Below are 20,567 nucleotides of genomic sequence, written 5' to 3'. Positions count from 1 at the left end.
TTCTTATTCAGTTTTATTCCATTCTCAGATCATTGTCTCTATCAATAGCAAAATTATCAAAACATTTTTATCTCTGTAAGAGATGTTTAAGAGAAAAATCACATACACACCAATCTATAAATATTAATAGATCAAAATAAATAAGTTTCTAGTAAAAGTTTTAATGCTTATTATTAATTTGCTTTACCTATTTATTTGTGGATACGATGAGAGAGAGATAATTAAACGCAATAGTGATATATTACGATTAACTCTCTTATTAATATTCTTTCTTTTTAAATCTCTTATTAAATCTCTTATTAATATTCTCAATTAAATAGAAAACATATGTAGATAATGTGATTTTATTAAATATATCGCATGTATGCTGCATCTCTTTATATACATGTAAGTATAATGTTTACGATGCAGGAAAATGTGGAAAAGGACATCTTCCAGCAGTATAGTTATCGCATCATTCGAAGTAGTGTAAATATAATTATAATAATTCGATATAACTTTGAGCAACGATGCAACACTTATATTGTAGCTTACCAGCTTGTCACAGTCTTACTTCGTGGTAATTTATTCCGTACTTGATAGTGTACACCATCACAAAGAAAGTTGTAGCTAATTTGCATAAATTTAACGTGAAAGCGATCAACCAGCAGCTCTGTTTTGATACCGACTAGTAATTAATGCCATCCAATTGAAGCTTGTCAATCAGATATTATTAAGTTGTCGTAATATCGTATATACATCATGAAAGGAGAAAGAGAGAGAAAGAGAAAACAGTTATTATTATATAAATATTAATTATATATATATATATATATATATATATATATTATATATTTGTATATATTTATATATATATAATATTATATTAATTATATTAATAATAAATAAAGAAAATTGCGCTGAAATAGGTATATAAAGTGCACATTAAGAAAAATAAATTTTCTGTTTTGGAGCATTAATTTGATTTAAATCGATTACATAAAGATATAGCAACTGATATTTATTAAATAAATATAAATATAATTATAAAAGTATTACATACAAGTATCACAAAAGCGTCACAAAACAAGCAATTGATAAATATATGTATTAAGGTTGTAAGGGTAAAAAGTGAAAATAATATGCGATTACATTTACCATACATCACTTTCACAGTAAAAATAAATGTGAGAACATCATCATATGTGTTAGCTAAAAAAAGAATCCTTTTTCTAAACCTAGTAATTGAAATAATTTACACTTTCATTTGCTTGCGTGTGAAAAATGTAAGAACGTCCTTATGTTTTTTCACACGCAAGCTAAAGGGAGTTGCATAGTAACTGATGCACTACACATCATTCTTATATAATAATAAAAACGTAACCGTTTAATCTCGGCGATATTTACCAATAATTTCGAACAGAACTCACTATAAAAGGTATTAGAATTTCTAAATAAAAAAATATGTATAATAAAAAAGCGTTGAAATTATATCTAATTCATTCATTTATAACATACATAGGTACAAAAGAAACTTACAATTAGAGGAAATTCGTGTTTACATTATTACATTTTTATTTTATTATAGCAATATATATATATATATATTACTCAATAAAATATTCAATTGCTATAATAAAATGAAAATGTTAATAAACACGTATTTAATTACAGCGCTGCCATTCAGTCACTTAAATCACTTTTTGTCACTTTTTTTTTTGACAAGTCACTAAAAGTCACTATTGTTCAAAATAAGTCACTATTGTCACCTTTTTTGTGCTGATGTATAATTTATATCAATTAATTATTATTTATTCTCACTGAGTACTAGTCTGGCGTTTCAGCGTTTGATTACTTCGCATCGCGCGAATCAAATAAATGGCGCAACTAAAATAAAATTTATAAATTATAATTATCAATTTTCTGTAACGAGGCAAAAGAATTGCCGCCGAAAGGATTGACCATGTTCGAAGAATAACATTTTAGATTATTTTAGTAAAAGAGCTAAGAAAGAATAAATAACAAAAATTAGCATTGAAATATAATTAGACTATATCTATAATTTTATTCTTCTGTTATTGTGCTTTTCATATGTATTAGTTTTGTCTTATTTCTGCTTATTTAATATATGAGTTAAGTTTTGATATATATAAAACTAAAGAAATTATTTTTGGAAGCTATAGTATGTAGTATTATTTTTTACATTTAAATAATATATTTGCTTTCTTGTTACATTTTTTAAAATTATGTAACTTTATTATGTGATAATTAGTTTCATTATTTGATAAATGATAAATTTATTTTCCTGTTTTTTTTTTAGTTAATAATGTTTAAATTTTTATTTTGTTTAGACATTTAGTCTTTATTTTATTATTTTAATAAAATGTACTACTTATTTTATTTAATAAAACTACGCCAAAGAAATATATTTTTATTGTATCGTATTTGTATTAAGCATTTTGTCTATATAGTATATTTTTTCCATATTATAAACTTTCAAGTCATATGCGATGAAAAAATATGCTAGGTGTCAGATTGTTTAAAGATGGATTTAAAAAAATAAGAGTTAACAATTTTTTTCTTTTTGTATTCAAAATTATTCTAAAAATTTGATTAAAAATTTCACTTTTGGTTACTATTTTTTGAAGGGTCACTTTTTATCACTTTTTTTATTAAAAAGCAGTCACTATTTCACTTTTTAGTTTGATAACTGGATGGCAGCGCTGTAATTATAAAATATAATCTTACTTTGTTATAAATATATTATTATCACTAATACATGATTTTTTTATTTTCAGGTAAGTAAAAATGCACAGAGATATTATTGGACATGAATGCTGCGTGTTCTTCTACAGTGAGTAAGTAAAGTATAAATGTGTAGAAAATTGCCTTAGGGAAAAAACTATTTTTTTAAGAACTATTTGTCTTATGTGAATTTATATATTTGTCTTATGTGAAAAAAGACAAAATACTGCAAATATTTATTTTTTTTTTACATTACATTTTATAATTTCCTTAAATGAAATGTATATACTATATATATTACAGTTAAAACTGCATATAAATATTTTAATACGTACCACATTGGCCGAACAAACAACAAATCTATTAAAACTGCCCATTAAATAATATTTTGTCATAATTTCTTTAATTGATATTAAAAAACAATATCGATAAAACTTTTATTCGCTGTATGTTAATTTTTATTCATTTTAATTATATATTTGCCATTAATTATGACGGTTAAATAATAATAAATTATGAGGTTATTGAAACAATGTGAATGTACTTACGCACACATATTTTTAAAAATTAAATATTTAACAAAATATTATTTACTTTGTTACAATTAAAGCTTTAGATTAAATTAACATTAATTTTAAAATATACTTATATATAAATTATAAAGAGAAAATTTTTGTTATATAAAATGTTAAATATTTTATAAAACGTAAACTTTATTAAGTATCTTGTCAAAAATATTAATTTTTATTCATATCAAATAGATCGAATAAACTTTTTTGTATAAAAATTTTAATGTTGGCTTTCTTCATTAAATTGAAAAAAACATAATAAAGAAAAAAGCATAAGCACACACACGATACGTATTAATTGTCAATATATTATGAATAGTAAATACAAACGAATAAATGTTTGCATAAGTTGTTCACACATGATCCATTCTATACTACATTTTGCTGCAAAGCGAATAATGATGTCTCTAGTGTAATACACGAGAAGAAACTGAAATTTTTTCAGACCAAGAAAAAAAAAGTCATAACTGCGCTTGCGCATTTTTCAGTGAATGTATTTCAAAGAAATATCGCTCTATTACAAATTGAGATAATTTAGACCAATTTGGTTCCACCTTTGTCCCGTTGTTTGATGTAATTAATTCTATAGCTATCTTCCGTGCGAGGGTATCGATCGTTTAGTATTCAAGAAAAAATCGAGAGATATTATGAAAATCATAAAAATGTTCACCACAGTTGTATCGTAGTTCTCGTATAAGATGCACGCGATAGAAGAACGTTATTACAGGATCAATCGAATAATTCTTAAAACACTTGGCTTGTGGCCTTATCAGCAGTCGCATTTCGTGCAAATACATAAAATGTTGTTTGCCAGTATACTTTTGTCATTTATTCTTGCCCAGGTATATATGTATACAGTCACATTTTTAATTTTATGAATTGAATAATAGTAATTTGATAAATAACGCATTTTAATAGATACCTTTTATTTCTTTCACAATGCTTTCATCACGTCTATAAAGCACACACTTCAAAAATCAGAGAAACGTTATTAATCGAAATATTTCGTTATTTTACAACTTTAACGTGTTGTGCTAACGTAGAGTAACTAGGGGTGGTTTTTAATGAATAGGGGTGGAGAAACAAAATCGGAATTGTTATAAATTGCAAGCAACAAAATCGAAAAACCATTTTCAGTCGAGATATTTACAATTTTAGGGTGGTGTGTTAAGGTGAAGTAGCTAGGGGTAGTTTTCAATAGATAGGGGTGGAGCAAAAAAATCAGATTTATTCTAAACGGCGAGCAACAAAATCAGAGAAACATTATCAATCGAAATATTTCATTATTTTACAACTTTAACGCATTGTGCTAACGTGGAGTAGCTAGGGGTGGTTTTAATGAGTAGGAGTGGAGAAACAAAATCGGAATTGTTATAATTTGCGAGCAACAAAATGTAGAAAGCGTTATAAATTGAGATATTTGAATATTTGTAGTTTTAAAATGTTTTACTGCTGCAGGGTAACTTTGGGGTGGTTTTCAGGGTTAAAAAATGTAATAAGAGATTCGGGAATAGAGCAACTAATTAACAACAAATTAACTCTATAAAAATCTGCTCCATTTTTTTAATAAAAAAAATTTTTTTTTTAAGTTGTGCTAACTTTAATTGAAATTGGCACAACTACTATTTTTTCCGAATCAGCTGGAGCAACAAAATCGGGAATTGAGCAACAAATTAGCAACAAAAGAGCACTAAATTTTTATATACTAAGTTTCATGCAATTGTGCTAAAGTTGCTGTGCCAGCTTTATAGACGTGCTTTTATCTTATTTTCTATATAATGCACAATTTTTTATATTAATAATGTTACATATAAAAGTTTTGTTATATAAATTATATGTTATTTTACATAAATTTTTAAAAAGCAAAAAATCACATTAAATATCAAAGAGAATAAATATTTTTGTAACGTTTTTTCTTGATAATTTGTTGTATTTTCAGTAAAAGTTTTGTATCATATATACATATAATATACACATATACATATATAGCTCGTTTGGTTACACGATAATATCAAATGTTTTTCAAGCGTTTTATTACAAAATATTCGAGAAAAAAATCTTTTATATATGTATATTATTATTTTCTAAAAAATTTTTTTAGATTTTTCTAGTAACTACTAATAAAAAATTATTATAAAATAAAATATATAAAGGATTTATCTTCTTTGATATAATGTAAAAAATGCTTCAAGAAAGTTTCTAATTTATTACATAATAAAACGACCTTTTTCATATGAAACATACTCTGATATATCTTAAACATTATTCTCACACAGTTGCTGGTATTCATTACAACCCAATACAATATAAATCTTCTCTTCAGGATTCTCTCTTTAGTCTTCCCTACTCTTTTTAGCACTATAAAGTATGGCATGTTTATCATTCAGGCAGATCGTGTAAGTCGAAAAAGATGAATCGTTTATTCAAATGTTTCCTTATAACATTTGTAAAATAAATTTATATTCTAACTATTGATAAGACAGAAAATGTAATAGACATATAAAACAGGTCAAGCAATTATTGGAGCAAATTCGAAATGATTGGAAATTGTTGAAAAATAAATTAGAAATTAATATTATAGAGAAATACGCTAGCAACTCCAGACTTTTCACGATTACTGCGATGGGTACAAAAGAATATACTAATATAGTTATCATACATACACATACGCGCGCGCGTATGTGTATCAAAGTATAGATACATTATTTCTTTTTTTTTTTAAATTGCTTTTAATTAAACAATATAAATGCTCTCAAGAATATTATCAAATCGTAATAAAAAATGAATGAGAGTCAAATACAAATAGGACGCAAACACCTAATTAAGACAAAGGATGTGTTTGCGCGCCAACATAAAAACTTTTTTTTTTAATAATTTATAATATTGGATAAAAATTGAGAGACTAATAACTTAATGTTTTTTAGCATTTTGCTTATTAGGGTCATGTTGTGGCATAATACTTCAACTTTTGCCGATAATTCTTGATATTATAATACCGTTGAACGAATCACGACCCTGTCAACTTATCGCAATAACAGAATACTTTGTTAACCAAGAGAAATATATTTATGCTATAATATTGCACGAGATTATATCCGCCTTTATAGCAATGATCACAATATTTGGCACAGTTACGACAATTATGATGTATATTTTGCACGCATGTGCACTATTTGAAGTAGCAAGGTAATGTCATAAATGCACTTGTATTTCTTGAACATTTGTTTCAATCTAAGTATAGATTTATATAGTTATCGAATAGCGAATTGTTGGATTGAGAAAAATGTGTTAGCGATCCCTAGTCTCAGAAGAGAGCATATCCTTCACCACAGGATTGTACATGCGATTATTATACATCGAAGAGCCATCGAGTAAATATTTTATATCTATATTATAACATTTTTTATTACATATTGACATCTTATCTTTTTTATCCTTTCTTATCAATTTAAACGGAATTTTATACTCACCACATATTTAATGTGTAATATTTTTTTTTTGCTCTACACTTATAAATTTAATCTATATTACAAATTTAATTAAAATTTAAAATTGATTATGCTTAAAGGAATTAAATTTACGTAATTTGCTACAATTTGTAATTATAATTATGTTAATTTAAATTTTTAATATTTTATTTTAATGATAATTAATTTTTAATCGCATTATTTTTAAAACTTTTTTGTAAAATACATAATCTCTGGCAACTCAATATTAAATGTGTGGTTATATAATATATATGGAATACATTTATACATTTATTGCACATTATTACAAGCATAATAGTTAGCATAAATGAATGAATTTTGTACTTTGCACTAGTTATATTAATAATAGTTCCAGTATCTAGCAGCTCCTCATTAAAGGTTTACCAAATTTATAACATCTACTTTTACGATATCATATGCTATTCTGATCATAGTTGGCGTCGGTTCTTTAAGTTTCAATTTTTTCCAAGTAAGTAATATCTTTTCGCTCCTCTCACTCTTTTTTTCCATCTTTATTTTACATAATTATATACTGATTATTAAATGCGTCATAGTTTCTTCATGTGATAACATTAATGAACAATACGAATGAGGCACTTATATTCGCCTTATTTATAATTATTCATTTGATATATTTGTTCGCCGCTAATTATGCCGGACAAGCAATAACAGATCATGGAATAAAGTTATTTAATTCAACGTGAGTATGTGTATATATGTATATCCATACATATGTGTATATATCATATATATTCTTCTAATTAAAAATACAATCAACTTAACGTTAATTATAAAGTAAAAACGACTTATTTTTCTAAACTACACGGCTCTGATTTTAACATTAAAAAAAAAATTGTTTAAACATTTAACATTTTAAATTGCAGTTATAATGGACTGTGGTATACAGCACCGTTACGTACACAGAAATTATTATTATTTATAATGCGAAGGGGAACGAAAAATGTCACTATAGGATGTGGCACTCTATTTATTGCATCTTTAGAGGGTTTTGCTATGGTAAAATTAAAAACTTTTTTCGAACAAAAGAAAAACGTATATGAATCTTTAGAAGCAGTTAATGTCTTTCAGCTCACTAATACAGCAGTATCCTATTTCATGGTAATGTATTCTACGAGATAAGTCGACAAGAAAAATTCATTATCACTTAGGTAAATTTATCTCAAATAAATATAGTCAGCAAAAATGTGTATACATTATAAATTTGATAAATATAGTAGTGTACTCACACAAATAATGTATTAATAAATAAATAAATAAATGTATATTATTTCACTCTTGATAATTAGACAAAATAAAATTATACTAATAGATAATAGATAATACTAATATATAATCCATCACAAAAGAAAATAAAAAATAGATGCCTGCATAAGTTTAATTAATCAGATTAAGTAAATTTATTTTTCTTATTAATTTTTTACAGTATTCTAAAATAAGTATTATGTTATTATTATTATTATTATTATTTTACATTTTTTCAAATATGATATATTATATTAGAGAATAATGCTGGAGCATATTTTGCTGCTGATTATATACATAAATAATATTATATAAATATGTATTTTAATTAGCACACACACACACACACATATATTATAATAAATAAATGGGACAAACTCTATGTATGAATATAAAAATTTGGATTTTTTTTTTTAATTTTTGCTTATAACTTTCTTAATAAAATACGCAATAAAAATGAAAAATTGTAGACTAGATATACGTATAATAATAAATAAATGAATTTATCTAAAGTTTCTTTAAGTACGATTCGCACTCTGCATCATATAATTTAATATAAAGTGAGTAATCCGGAGTAATCCTTCTTCTGCAATGCACCGACAAGAACTGAAACCTTTTTTTTTATGAAGGAAAAAAGTCATGATTGCGTTTGCGCAAAACAATTTTCAATATATGTTTTAAAAGAATACTTCAATATAAGCATATTAAAGTAATTTTAGCTAATTTACTTTCGCCTTTACCATGAATGTATTATCTTTTCCTCTTAGAAAACTATAACCATCATTTTAGTATAACTATGTGCTATAATATCATTTACAATTCATGAGCAATTTTGAAAAAAATAATGTTAGAATTCAATACAACACTATGCCAAATGTATCGCAGTTTTCGTATAAGATGAACGCGTTAGAAGAATGCAAGATCAATCGAGTATTTCTTAAAATAATTGGTTTATGGCCTTATCAACAATCATATTTTGCGAGGATACAAAAAATTTTTTGTATCAGCATTCTTTCATCAATTACACTTGTCCAGGTATATTAACAATAAGCTACACTTATAACTTTTGTAAAAAAATTATATAGTGACATTAGATATACATATTGATAAATAATTTTAATAACACGAAGAAAACATGCAAAATAGAATTTTTATATAAATTATTTGTATGTAAAAAAAACGATTTTGAAAATCATTACGCATTACGCTTTTTTTATATTTATGCTTTATTCATCTTAATATACATATATACACACAGAGATAATTTAAACTAAAAAGTTTCAAACTTTTCTATAAAAACAAAACTATTTATTATATAAATAAAAATATATGAATAATTTTTTAATAATTATATGTATATAATAAACTAGTTAAATATAAGTTTCTTAATTTATCTAATCTGGATTCATTTTTTTAATAAAATACATTTTAGCGCGTGTAAAACATATTTTAGTAATAAGTAAGAATATTTAAATTTTTTATGGTTTTTTATTATTATATCTCTTGAATTGTTGTTCTTAGTTATTTGTATTCATCACAACGCAGTATAGTACGAATCTCCTCTTCAAGATTCTTTCACTTGTTTTTCCTACTCTTTTTGTCATTGTGCTATATTGCATTTTTATTATACGAGCAGATACTGTAAGTCCAATTAAAATAATCTTTTTATATTATAATATTGACACAATAATATATATTTTAATATAAAGAATAACATTTATAAAAAATGGAATAAATAGATGAAGCAAATGATAGAGCACTACCGAGAGAATTGGAAAATGTTAAAAGATAAACTGGAAATTGGTATTATAGAAGAATATTCTTATATTGCGAGATATTGCACATTGTTTCTTTCCGGTAAGATTAATATTATCGCATTATATATACAATAATACATAGTTTATGACAAAGATAATATGAGTATAAATATATATACAGTATATATGTATAGTATATCAATTTTTCTTATATAACTTTTTGAGCCTTTGCAATTAACAAGACAAACAATACTTGAATATTGTTTTGATGTTTTTTCAATCATTTACGTGCTTAAATATAAATTAGATTATAGGTATAAGTTAAATTTTTCTCAGGCTTGTTTAGTTTTGGAATAATCATGTACATAACATTACAAGTTTTACCACCAATCCTTGATATTGTGTTTCCATTGAATGAATCACGTTGTCGTCGACCTATCATCGTCACGGAATATTTTGTCAACCAAGAAAAATATATATACGTTATATTGTTGCATTATATATTAGCCCTAATCATAGCAGGATTGGTATTTTGTAGCGTCAGTATGACAATGTTGATTTACCTTCTCCAGACATGTGCCCTGCTTACTATTGCAAGGTACTGTTAATTGCACTTACGTATCTCTGTTTTTAAAAGTGAAATATCCTTAAATAAATTTATATTTAGCTATCGTATAGAGAACGCGATTGAAAGGAATATCTTAGCAATTTCTAGTCCTACGAGAGAATATCTTCTTTTCCAGAAGATTGTACATGCGATTACTATACATCAAAGGGCCATCGAGTCAGTATTTTTACTTTTTATTGTTATAAAACTTTTGCAAGTATGCTGTCTTTATTTATTATCGATTAAAAGCGATTGATTTATTTTGAAATCGTATTATTATCACACGTTTAATATTAAATGGTTTATTAATATCTTTTTATATTAATTAAACTAATAAATAAAATTTGATTAAAATTTATTTAAAATTAAGTACATTTGAGAGCCAAGTACGTTAAAAATTTTTCATTTACATACTTTAAAAATGTGTGTGATGAATACGATTAAATTCTTAAAAACAATAACTCTTTAAAAAAAATGCAGAATTAAACAATTACCACCAAGATTAAACGTGAGGTCAGAATTATATTTACTTATCATACGATAGAAGAATACATATACCGAAGTTTGCGCTTGTCTATATTAATAAGGTAACAGTTTCAATACTTTTACGTTGAAGGTTTACTAAATTTTTTACATCCGAATTTATGACATTTTTGGCTATTCTGATCGTAATTGGCGTCAGCTCTTTAAGTTTAAATCTTCTTCAAGTAAGCAGTACTCTTTCGTATCTGTTTTGCTTAAAATTTTTTTTTAAGTTTTCATTTCATCGTAGTTTCTTCGAATGATAAGAATGAATACAAATGATATTATGGAGATAATAATAGTAATTATTATAATCATTATTCATTTGACTTATATGTTCATGGCCAATTACGCAGGACAAATAGTAATAAATCATGGAATAAAGATGTTTAAAGCAACGTGAGTATCGTGTTTCAGTACTTATTGTTAGTTATTTCTTTAAAACTATATTTATATAAATTACAATTATTTACACCGATTCTCATATTTGATATACTTTTTAAATTTGATTTAAATGGATTGTATATACTTTTCTAATATTTTGGCTATACAATTAATTTAAAATTAATCGTAAAAATGTTTTGAGCGCACTTTTTTGCTAGTTCACAATTTATTTTACTTTAATACGTGTAATAATTGCAGTTATAATGGAATGTGGTATGCAGCACCATTACATACGCAAAAATTATTCTTATTTATAATGCAAAAAGTAATGGCAAACCTCAGTTTGGGATATGGAAACGTATTCATTGCTTCCTTGGAAGGTTTTGCTACGGTAAAGTTAAAAGCTTTTTTTAAAAACAAAATCTTAAATTAACATAGATTTAATCAGCACATTATGTGTCTTTTCAGCTCGCGAATATGGCACTATCCTATTTAACAGTGATTTATTCTACGACAGTATCACGAAAATAATTATAAAGATTAAGTATTATTTATCCAAACAGATTTTTAAATTAACATAATTGTAGTCAACAAGCATACATACGCGCATAAATACATATCTGCAATTTCTGAAATTTAATACATAAACATACTTCTATTATACTTTTATACTTTTATTATCAAACAATATTAATAAATAAGCACGTCTTTAAAAAAATTTATAGAAGCCTAATAGAGTTTAAAAGCAAGTTATTGATAATCAAACATCGAAAGAGTACCTTTTAATTTTGGCTGTTAAATAATAGTATGGACAAAATACAATTAGTTTATAAATAGTTATGTATATCTTTTTTTTTGTTGTATATTTTTTATAATTTTATTATTTTATTTATTTTCACATTATCCAAACTAATTGCGTATATTGATACAGACTTGCCGTTTACATTCAACTACTTATTCACCTATTTATAAGTATTATGTTATTATTATTATTATTATTATTTTACATTTTTTCAAATATGATATATTATATTAGAGAATACTGCTGGAGTATATTTTGCTGCTGATTATATCCATAAATAATATTATATAAATATGTATTTTAATTAGCACACACACACACACACACACACACACACACACACACACACACATATTATAATAAATAAATGGGACAAACTCTATGTATGAATATAAAAATTTGGATTTTTTTTTTAATTTTTGCTTATAACTTTCTTAATAAAATACGCAATGAAAATGGTAGATTGTAGTCTAGATATACGTATAATAATAAATAAATGAATTTATCTAAAGTTTCTTTAAATACGATTCGCACTCTGCATCGTATAATTTAATATAAAGTGAGTAATCCGGAGTAATCCTTCTTCTGCAATGCACCGACAAGAACTGAAACCTTTTTTTTTTATGAAGGAAAAAAGTCATGATTGCGTTTGCGCAAAACAATTTTCAATATATGTTTTAAAAGAATACTTCAATATAAGCATATTAAAGTAATTTTAGCTAATTTACTTTCGCCTATACCATGAATGTATTATCTTTTCCTGTTAAAAAACTATAACCATCATTTTAGTATAACTATGTGCTATAATATCATTTACAATTCATGAGCAATTTTGAAAAAAATAATGTTAGAATTCAATACAACACTATGTCAGATGTATCGCAGTTTTCGTATAAGATGCACGCGTTAGAATGCAAGATCAATCGAGTAATTCTTAAAATAATTGGTTTATGGCCTTATCAACAATCATATTTTGCGAGAATACAAAAAATTTTTTGTATCAGCATTCTTTCATCAATTACACTTGTCCAGGTATACTAACAATAAGCTACACTTATAACTTTTATAAAAAGAATTATATAGTGACATTAGATATACATATTGATAAATAATTTTAATAACACGAAGAAAACATGCAAAATAGAATTTTTATATAAACTATTTGTATTTAAAAAAATCGATTTTGAAAATCATTAAGCATTACGCTTTTTTTATATTTATGCTTTATTCATCTTAATATACATATATACACAGAGATAATTTAAACTAAAAAGTTTCAAACTTTTCTATAAAAACAAAACTATTTATTATATAAATAAAAATATATGAATAATTTATTAATAACTATATATATAATAAACCAGTTAAATATAAGTTTCTTAATTTATCTAATCTGGATTCATTTTTAATAAAAAACATTTTAGCGCGTGTAAAACATTTTAGTAATAAGTAAAAATATTTGAATTTTTTATGGTTTTTTATTATTATATCTCTTGAATTGTTCTTAGTTATTTGTATTCATCACAACGCAGTATAGTACGAATCTCCTCTTCAAGATTCTTTCACTTGTTTTACCTACTATTTTTGTCATTGTGCTATATTGCATTTTTATTATACGAGCAGATACTGTAAGTCCAATTAAAATAATCTTTTTATATTATAATATTGACACAATAATATATATTTTAATATAAAGAATAACATTTAAAAAATGGAATAAATAGATGAAGCAAATGATAGAGCACTACCGAGAGAATTGGAAAATGTTAAAAGATAAACTGGAAATTGGTATTATAGAAGAATATTCTTATATTGCGAGATATTGCACATTGTTTCTTTTCGGTAAGATTAATATTATTGCATCATATATACAATAATACATAGTTTATGACAAAGATAATATGAGTATAAATATATATACAGTATATATGTATAGTATATCAATTTTTCTTATATAACTTTTTGAGCCTTTGCAATTAACAAGACAAACAATACTTGAATATTGTTTTGATGTTTTCTCAATCATTTACGTACTTAAATATAAATTAGATTATAGGTATAAGTTAAATTTTTCTCAGGCTTGTGCTGTTTTGGAATAATCATATACATAACATTACAAGTTTTACCACCAATCCTTGATATTGTGTTTCCATTGAATGAATCACGTTGTCGTCGACCTATCATCGTCACGGAATATTTTGTCAACCAAGAAAAATATATATACGTTATATTGTTGCATTATATATTAGCCCTACTCATAGCAGGATTGGTATGTTGTAGCGTCAGTATGACAATGTTGACTTACCTTCTCCAGACATGTGCGCTGCTTACTATTGCTAGGTACTGTTAATTGCACTTACGTATCTCTGTTTTTAAAAGTGAAATATCCTTAAATAAATTTATATTTAGCTATCGTATAGAGAACGCGATTGGAAGGAATATCTTAGCAATTTCTAGTCCTACGAGAGAATATCTTCTTTTTCAGAAGATGGTACATGCGATTACTATACATCAAAGGGCCATCGAGTCAGTATTTTTACTTTTTATTGTTATAAAACTTTTACATGTATGCTGTCTTTATTTGTTATCGACTAAAAATGATTGATTTATTTTGAAATCGTATTATTATCACACGTTTAATATTAAATGGTTTATTAATATCTTTTCATATTAATTAAACTAATAAATAAAATTTGATTAAAATTTATTTAAAATTAAGTACATTTAAGAGTCAAGTACGTTAGAGATTTTGCATTTACATATTTTAAGAATGTGTGTGATGAATACGATTAAATTCTTAAAAACAATAACTTTTAAAAAAAATGCAGAATTAAACAATTACCACCAAGATTAAACGTGAGGTCAGAATTATATTTACTTCTCATACGATAGAAGAATACATATACCGAAGTTAAGGTAACAGTTTCAATATTTTTTCGTTGAAGGTTTACTAAATTTTTTACATCTGAATTTATGACATTTTTGGCTATTCTGATCGTAATTGGCGTCAGCTCTTTAAGTTTAAATCTTCTTCAAGTAAGCAGCACTCTTTCGTATCTGTTTTGTTTAAAATTTCTTTTTAAGTTTTCATTTCATTGTAGTTTCTTCGAATGATAAAAATGAATACAAATGATATTATGGAGATAATAATAGTAATTATTATAATCATTATTCATTTGATTTATATGTTCATGGCCAATTACGCAGGACAAATAATAATAAATCATGGAATAAAGATGTTTAAAGCAACGTGAGTATCGTGTTTCAGTACTTATTGTTAGTTATTTTTTTAAAACTATATTTATATAAATTACAATTATTTACACCGATTCTCATATTTGATATACTTTTTAAATTTGATTTAAATGGATTGTATATACTTTTCTAATATTTTGGATATACAATTAATTTAAAATTAATCGTAAAAATGTTTTGAGCGCACTTTTTTGCTAGTTCACAATTTATTTTACTTCAATACGTGTAATAATTGCAGTTATAATGGAATGTGGTATGCAGCACCATTACATACGCAAAAATTATTCTTATTTATAATGCAAAAAGTAATGGCAAACCTCAGTTTGGGATATGGAAACGTATTCATTGCTTCCTTGGAAGGTTTTGCTACGGTAAAGTTAAAAGCTTTTTTTAAAAACAAAATCTTAAATTAAATAGATTTAATCAGCACATTAATGTGTCTTTTCAGCTCGCGAATATGGCACTATCCTATTTAACAGTGATTTATTCTACGACAGTATCACGAAAATAATTATAAAGATTAATTATTATTTATCCAAACAGATTTTTAAATTAACATAATTGTAGTCAACAAGCATACATACGCGCATAAATACATATCTGCAATTTCTGAAATTTAATACATAAACATACTTCTATTATACTTTCATACTTTTATTATCAAACAATATTAATAAATAAGCACGTCTTCAAAAAATTTATAGAAGCCTAATAGAGTTTAAAAGCAAGTTATTGATAATCAAACATCGAAACAGTACCTTTTAATTTTGGCTGTTAAATAATAGTATGGACAAAATACAATTAGTTTATAATTAGTTATGTAAATCAATATTTTTTTTTATTGTATATTTTTTATAATTTTATTATTTTATTTATTTTCACATTATCCAAACTAATTGCGTATATTGATACAGACGTGCCGTTTACTTTAACTACTTATTCACATTTCAATTGACACGATAAAAATGCAATATATTGTTGAACTGGTGCATATTAATGCAGTAGATTTATTTCATAATTAAATTTAATTAGCACAATTTTTGATAGATAAGAAGGGTCTCTATATTATAGACTATACATATCGCTCTGTATAGGCATTGAGAATTAAGTTAAATCAATACAATCTCTCTCAACATGGATGCGTGCACGTATATTTGTGTGCGTGCATGCGTGCACGCGATGTGTGAATGCGTATGCACGCGTGTGTGTGTGTGGTATAGACGTCATACGTTATTTCTCTCGTAACTTCTTTAAATTGCTTTTAATTAAACAAAACAATTATAAACGCTCTCAAGAATATAATCAAATCGAAATAAAACATGACACTAATAATATGTAATAGCCAAGCACAAGTCAGGCGCAAACACCTTTTAATTAATACAAATGATGCGTTTGAGTGCAATTTGAAACTTATTCTTTTCGAAATAATTTATATTGTTGGATTAAAGTTAAGAGACTAAACTTCAACATTTTTTTGCATTGGTCGCATTTTTTGCGCAATATTTCAATTTGTGCAGGTAATTCTTGATATTATAATACAATTAAATGTGTCGTAGCCTTGTTAACTTATCGTAATGGCGAAATACTTTGTTACCAAGAAAAAGACATTTACATTATGTGATTGCATGAAATCATAATTACTTTCATAACAATAATCACAACGTTTGACATAATTGCGGCAATTATGACATACAATATTGTAAGCATATACATTATTTAAAATAGCAAAATATTGTCATAAATATAAGCGATCTACACTGTACAATCCATTTTGAAGGGAGTGACGCACGCTCCCTACGATGCACCAACAAGAACTGAAACTTTTTTCTTACTGAAGAAAAAAGAATCGTGACTGCGTTTGCGCAAAACAATTTTCAGTCTTATACGTTTTAAAGAAACATATACTTTCAATTACATATATTAAGGTAATTTCAACTAATTCGTTTTTGCCTATATCCTGAATATATAATTTCTCACTATTGGAAAGCTGTAATCATCATTTGAGTACAATTGTATACTATAATATCGATCATTTGTAATTCATAAGAAATTTCGAACAAAAAATTTATGGTAGTATGAAAAGACCTATACCAGTTGTGTCGTCGCTCTCGTATAAGATGTACGCGACAGAAGAATACGAAATTAATCGAATGCTTCTTGAAATACTTGGCTTATGGCCTTACCAACAATCGTATTTCGCGGAGATACGAAAAGTGTTGTTTGTCAGTACTCTGTCGGCATTTATTATTGTCCAGGTATACCAGACATTTATAATTTTTGTAGCAATGATTAAATAGAGTGATATTTATTAAATACGCATTTTAATGAACATATTTAATAATGCGAATAAAATATGTAAGATCAGATTATTTACACAATATTTTACATACCCAAAAAATATTTTTAAAACATTTTTAAATTTTACAAATAATTTTATTAATAATTATATATTATAATGAGTTATGTATGTAACTTAATTTATATAATCTAAATTTATTATTTTAATAGAACATATTTTAGCGCGTGTAAAACGTTTTATTATACAATTAGTAATAAATAAAAATGATTTATTATTATATTTTATTATATTAAATCATGTTTTTAGTTGCTAGTGTTCATCACAATGCAGTATAGTGTAAATCTTCTCATGAAGAATCTCTCATTAACGTTGCCTGCTCTTTTCTGCTTTGTTAAGTATTACACTTTTATTAGACGAGCAGACGTTGTAAGTTTAATTAAAACAATCTTTTCCAACATATTGTAACATTGATACAATAACATATGAACCATACAAAGAATTATATTTAAAATCAAAGGAATAAACAGGTTAAACAAATGCTGGAGCAAATTCAAGATAACTGGAGAATATTAAAAGATAAATTAGAAATAAATATTATAGAGAAATATTCTTTTATCGCGAGATTTCTCGCAGTAATTCTATTGGGTAAGAATAGCAGTACGTTACCGTGTTATATATGTTTTATAGTGTGACACATAGTTTGTTACAAAGATAATATCAACATATATGTATATGCAATACGTGTAATATTAATATTTTTATATAATTTTTTCGGGATTTTTGCAATTTACAAGAATACTTAAATACAGTTTTGATATGTTGTTTGAATTATTTACGTATTTAGATACAAAAACTTAGATATAAATTAAATTTTTCTCAGGCTTCTGCTGTTTTGGATTAATCATGTACACATTAATGCAATTTTTACCACTAATTCTTGATACCGTCATACCGTTAAATGAATCACGTTTACGTCGCCCTATCTTGATCACAGAATATTTTATCGACCAAGAAAAGTATATGAATGCTATATTGTTGCATTATATACTAGCCGTAGCTATAGGAATAGTCGCACTTTGTGGCCCTACTATGACAATCTTAACGTATATTCTGCATTCATGTGCACTGTTAGATATCGCAAGGTACTGTCAATTGCGCTTGTCTCTGTTTTTGAAATTAAATAATGCTTAAATAGATTTATACAGTTATCGTATGGAAAATGCAATTAATCGGAGTATATTAGCGATTCCGAGTCCTACACGAGAATATCTCCTTTACCGAAGGATTGTACATGCGGTTTCTATACATCGAAGGGCCATCGCGTCAGTATTTTTATTTTTTTATTACTATAAAACTCTTGCTCTATATTTATTCATTATTCATTAAAAGCGGTTTATTTATTTATTTGAGAGCTAAAATATGTTAAAGATGTACAACTTATTTTAAGAATATGTTTGATGAATATACTATGCAGTCTTTTAAAAACACAATATTTTTAAAATGTGGAATGAAACATTCACCGTCAAGATTAAACTTAAGATCATAATCACATTTACTTATCATACTGAAGCACAAAAAATGAATATATCGAAGTTTACGCCTATCTGTTGGTACTGTAACAGTTCTAATACTTAATATGTGGTACTTAATGACTATATTTTCTTGAAGGTTTATTGAATTTTTTACATCTAAATTTTTGACATTTTTTGCTGTTCTGATTGCAATTGGCGTCAGTTCTTTAAGTTTAAATCTTTTTCAAGTAAGCAATACCTTTTCTTCCTACTTTGATGCTTATTGATTTCTCTTTAAGTATTATTTCTTCGTAGTTTTTTCGACTGATAAGAATGGATATGAATACCGTAGAGATAATGGTAATTGCTGCATTGATTTTTATTCATTTGATTTACATGTTCATTTTTAATTATGCGGGACAAATAGTAATAGATCATGGAGTAAAGCTGTTCAAAGCAACGTGAGTATTATATTTATATTGCTTTTAAAAGTATACATTTGTACATTATTACTATTTGTATGTACTGATTCTCATATACATATGTACATCTCTTAAATATTAGGATGAGAAATTAATGCCCTACATTTTTTCACACGAAGTATTTATTAGTTAAAAATTATATAAAAATAGGATATATAAAAAATAATATATGTTAAAAAACATGTATGTATATTAAGTAAACAAACCTGTTGAATAAATACTTTTCGAGATAAAGAAATGTGGGGCATTACCTTTCGAGTAATCCTAGTATGATTCGAATCCATTATATTTATTTTTCTACTCCTATGAATGTGTAGATTATTTCATTAGTTATCGCAAAAATGCTTTTAGTGTATTGTTTTGTTAGTTTATAATTTTTTACAATTTGCTTTATTTCAACATTTGAAAATTGCAGTTATAATGGAATATGGTACGCAGCACCATTAAACACGCAAAAATTGTTATTATTTATAATGCAAAAAGTAACGGTAGACGTTCAGTTAAAATACGGTAACACATTCGTTGCTTCCTTGGAAGGTTTTGCTACGGTAAAATTAAGTTTTTTAAGAACAAAATACATTCACAAAATAATCAACCAAATATATAGAATTAACAAAGATTCACCAAGAATTTTAGTGTATTTATTTTTTCAGCTTGTAAATGCTGCAGTATCCTATTTTACAGTATTTTATTCTACGGGACAAAAACGCGAGAATAACTAGGGAAGAAAATCTATTATTTATCGGATAGATTTTTGAATTAATATAATCGTGCAAAACAACCGTACATATAAATTCTAACATTATAGAATTATATGTATAATATTATTTTATATATTATATATGTATACAGGATGTCCCAGAGCTAGTAAACCTGTTAATGGCAGATTCCTGGAATCATTTGG

The 20,567-nt window shown here is 25.5% G+C and overlaps 5 protein-coding genes and 1 long non-coding RNA gene across 6 annotated transcripts in view; 5 read left to right on the top strand and 1 right to left on the bottom strand.

Moving 5' to 3' along the window:
* The window catches only part of LOC146723629 (mannosyl-oligosaccharide alpha-1,2-mannosidase IA-like), a 312,214-nt gene extending 309,328 nt beyond the window's left edge, over positions 1-2,886 (top strand). The window contains exon 4 of the mRNA XM_085481402.1: positions 2,778-2,886. Within this exon, the coding sequence (XP_085337528.1) occupies positions 2,778-2,813 (36 nt within the window). The 3' untranslated portion in view covers positions 2,814-2,886. The remainder of the gene's footprint in view (positions 1-2,777) is intronic.
* Positions 1-20,567, bottom strand: part of LOC146723621 (uncharacterized) — a 148,080-nt gene that overhangs the window by 16,467 nt on the left and 111,046 nt on the right. The window lies entirely within an intron of this gene.
* Positions 3,582-8,028, top strand: LOC114938473 (uncharacterized). Its single transcript, XM_029312465.2, has 9 exons — positions 3,582-4,135; positions 5,570-5,689; positions 5,802-5,919; positions 6,218-6,479; positions 6,545-6,664; positions 7,160-7,250; positions 7,336-7,481; positions 7,666-7,798; positions 7,871-8,028. Exons 1-9 carry the CDS (start codon positions 3,992-3,994, stop codon positions 7,919-7,921), a joined length of 1,185 nt encoding a protein of 394 aa, XP_029168298.2. The 5' UTR covers positions 3,582-3,991; the 3' UTR covers positions 7,922-8,028.
* On the top strand, positions 8,759-12,118 carry LOC114938475 (uncharacterized). Its single transcript, XM_085481411.1, has 8 exons — positions 8,759-9,079; positions 9,566-9,901; positions 10,138-10,399; positions 10,469-10,585; positions 11,025-11,115; positions 11,181-11,329; positions 11,573-11,705; positions 11,783-12,118. The coding sequence occupies exons 2-8, from the start codon at positions 9,784-9,786 to the stop codon at positions 11,843-11,845; spliced, it is 933 nt and encodes a 310-aa protein (XP_085337537.1). The 5' UTR covers positions 8,759-9,079; positions 9,566-9,783; the 3' UTR covers positions 11,846-12,118.
* On the top strand, positions 12,560-16,153 carry LOC114938474 (uncharacterized). The gene is made up of 9 exons (XM_029312466.2): positions 12,560-13,148; positions 13,625-13,744; positions 13,841-13,958; positions 14,195-14,456; positions 14,526-14,642; positions 15,062-15,152; positions 15,218-15,366; positions 15,610-15,742; positions 15,820-16,153. The coding sequence occupies exons 1-9, from the start codon at positions 12,939-12,941 to the stop codon at positions 15,880-15,882; spliced, it is 1,263 nt and encodes a 420-aa protein (XP_029168299.2). The 5' UTR covers positions 12,560-12,938; the 3' UTR covers positions 15,883-16,153.
* LOC114938469 (uncharacterized) lies at positions 16,219-19,329 on the top strand. Its single transcript, XM_029312460.2, has 4 exons — positions 16,219-17,626; positions 17,977-18,315; positions 18,551-18,812; positions 18,876-19,329. Exons 2-4 carry the CDS (start codon positions 18,207-18,209, stop codon positions 19,054-19,056), a joined length of 552 nt encoding a protein of 183 aa, XP_029168293.1. The 5' UTR covers positions 16,219-17,626; positions 17,977-18,206; the 3' UTR covers positions 19,057-19,329.

This window comes from Nylanderia fulva, unplaced genomic scaffold (genome assembly GCF_048542155.1).
Source record: "Nylanderia fulva isolate GAGA-0341 unplaced genomic scaffold, ASM4854215v1 Scaffold18, whole genome shotgun sequence".
NCBI lineage: Eukaryota > Metazoa > Arthropoda > Insecta > Hymenoptera > Formicidae > Nylanderia > Nylanderia fulva.
This window is presented reverse-complemented; position numbering and strand designations above follow the sequence as displayed.

What these genes read in the sequence shown, in the direction of transcription:
- LOC114938475 (XM_085481411.1), top strand. Translation starts at nt 9,784, where the DNA reads ATGAAGCAAATGATAGAGCACTACCGAGAGAATTGGAAAATGTTAAAA. An exon ending in GCCCTGCTTACTATTGCAAG is followed by an intron (nt 10,400 to 10,468) that starts GTACTGTTAATT and finishes ATTTATATTTAG; the next exon opens with CTATCGTATAGAGAACGCGA. An exon ending in ATACATCAAAGGGCCATCGA is followed by an intron (nt 10,586 to 11,024) that starts GTCAGTATTTTT and finishes TTTACGTTGAAG; the next exon opens with GTTTACTAAATTTTTTACAT.
- LOC114938473 (XM_029312465.2), top strand. Translation starts at nt 3,992, where the DNA reads ATGCACGCGATAGAAGAACGTTATTACAGGATCAATCGAATAATTCTT. An exon ending in TTATCATTCAGGCAGATCGT is followed by an intron (nt 5,690 to 5,801) that starts GTAAGTCGAAAA and finishes CATATAAAACAG; the next exon opens with GTCAAGCAATTATTGGAGCA. An exon ending in TTTCACGATTACTGCGATGG is followed by an intron (nt 5,920 to 6,217) that starts GTACAAAAGAAT and finishes AATGTTTTTTAG; the next exon opens with CATTTTGCTTATTAGGGTCA.
- LOC114938474 (XM_029312466.2), top strand. Translation starts at nt 12,939, where the DNA reads ATGAGCAATTTTGAAAAAAATAATGTTAGAATTCAATACAACACTATG. An exon ending in TTGCACATTGTTTCTTTTCG is followed by an intron (nt 13,959 to 14,194) that starts GTAAGATTAATA and finishes AATTTTTCTCAG; the next exon opens with GCTTGTGCTGTTTTGGAATA. An exon ending in TAAGTTTAAATCTTCTTCAA is followed by an intron (nt 15,153 to 15,217) that starts GTAAGCAGCACT and finishes ATTTCATTGTAG; the next exon opens with TTTCTTCGAATGATAAAAAT.
- LOC114938469 (XM_029312460.2), top strand. Translation starts at nt 18,207, where the DNA reads ATGCTGGAGCAAATTCAAGATAACTGGAGAATATTAAAAGATAAATTA. An exon ending in TCTCGCAGTAATTCTATTGG is followed by an intron (nt 18,316 to 18,550) that starts GTAAGAATAGCA and finishes AATTTTTCTCAG; the next exon opens with GCTTCTGCTGTTTTGGATTA. An exon ending in GCACTGTTAGATATCGCAAG is followed by an intron (nt 18,813 to 18,875) that starts GTACTGTCAATT and finishes AGATTTATACAG; the next exon opens with TTATCGTATGGAAAATGCAA.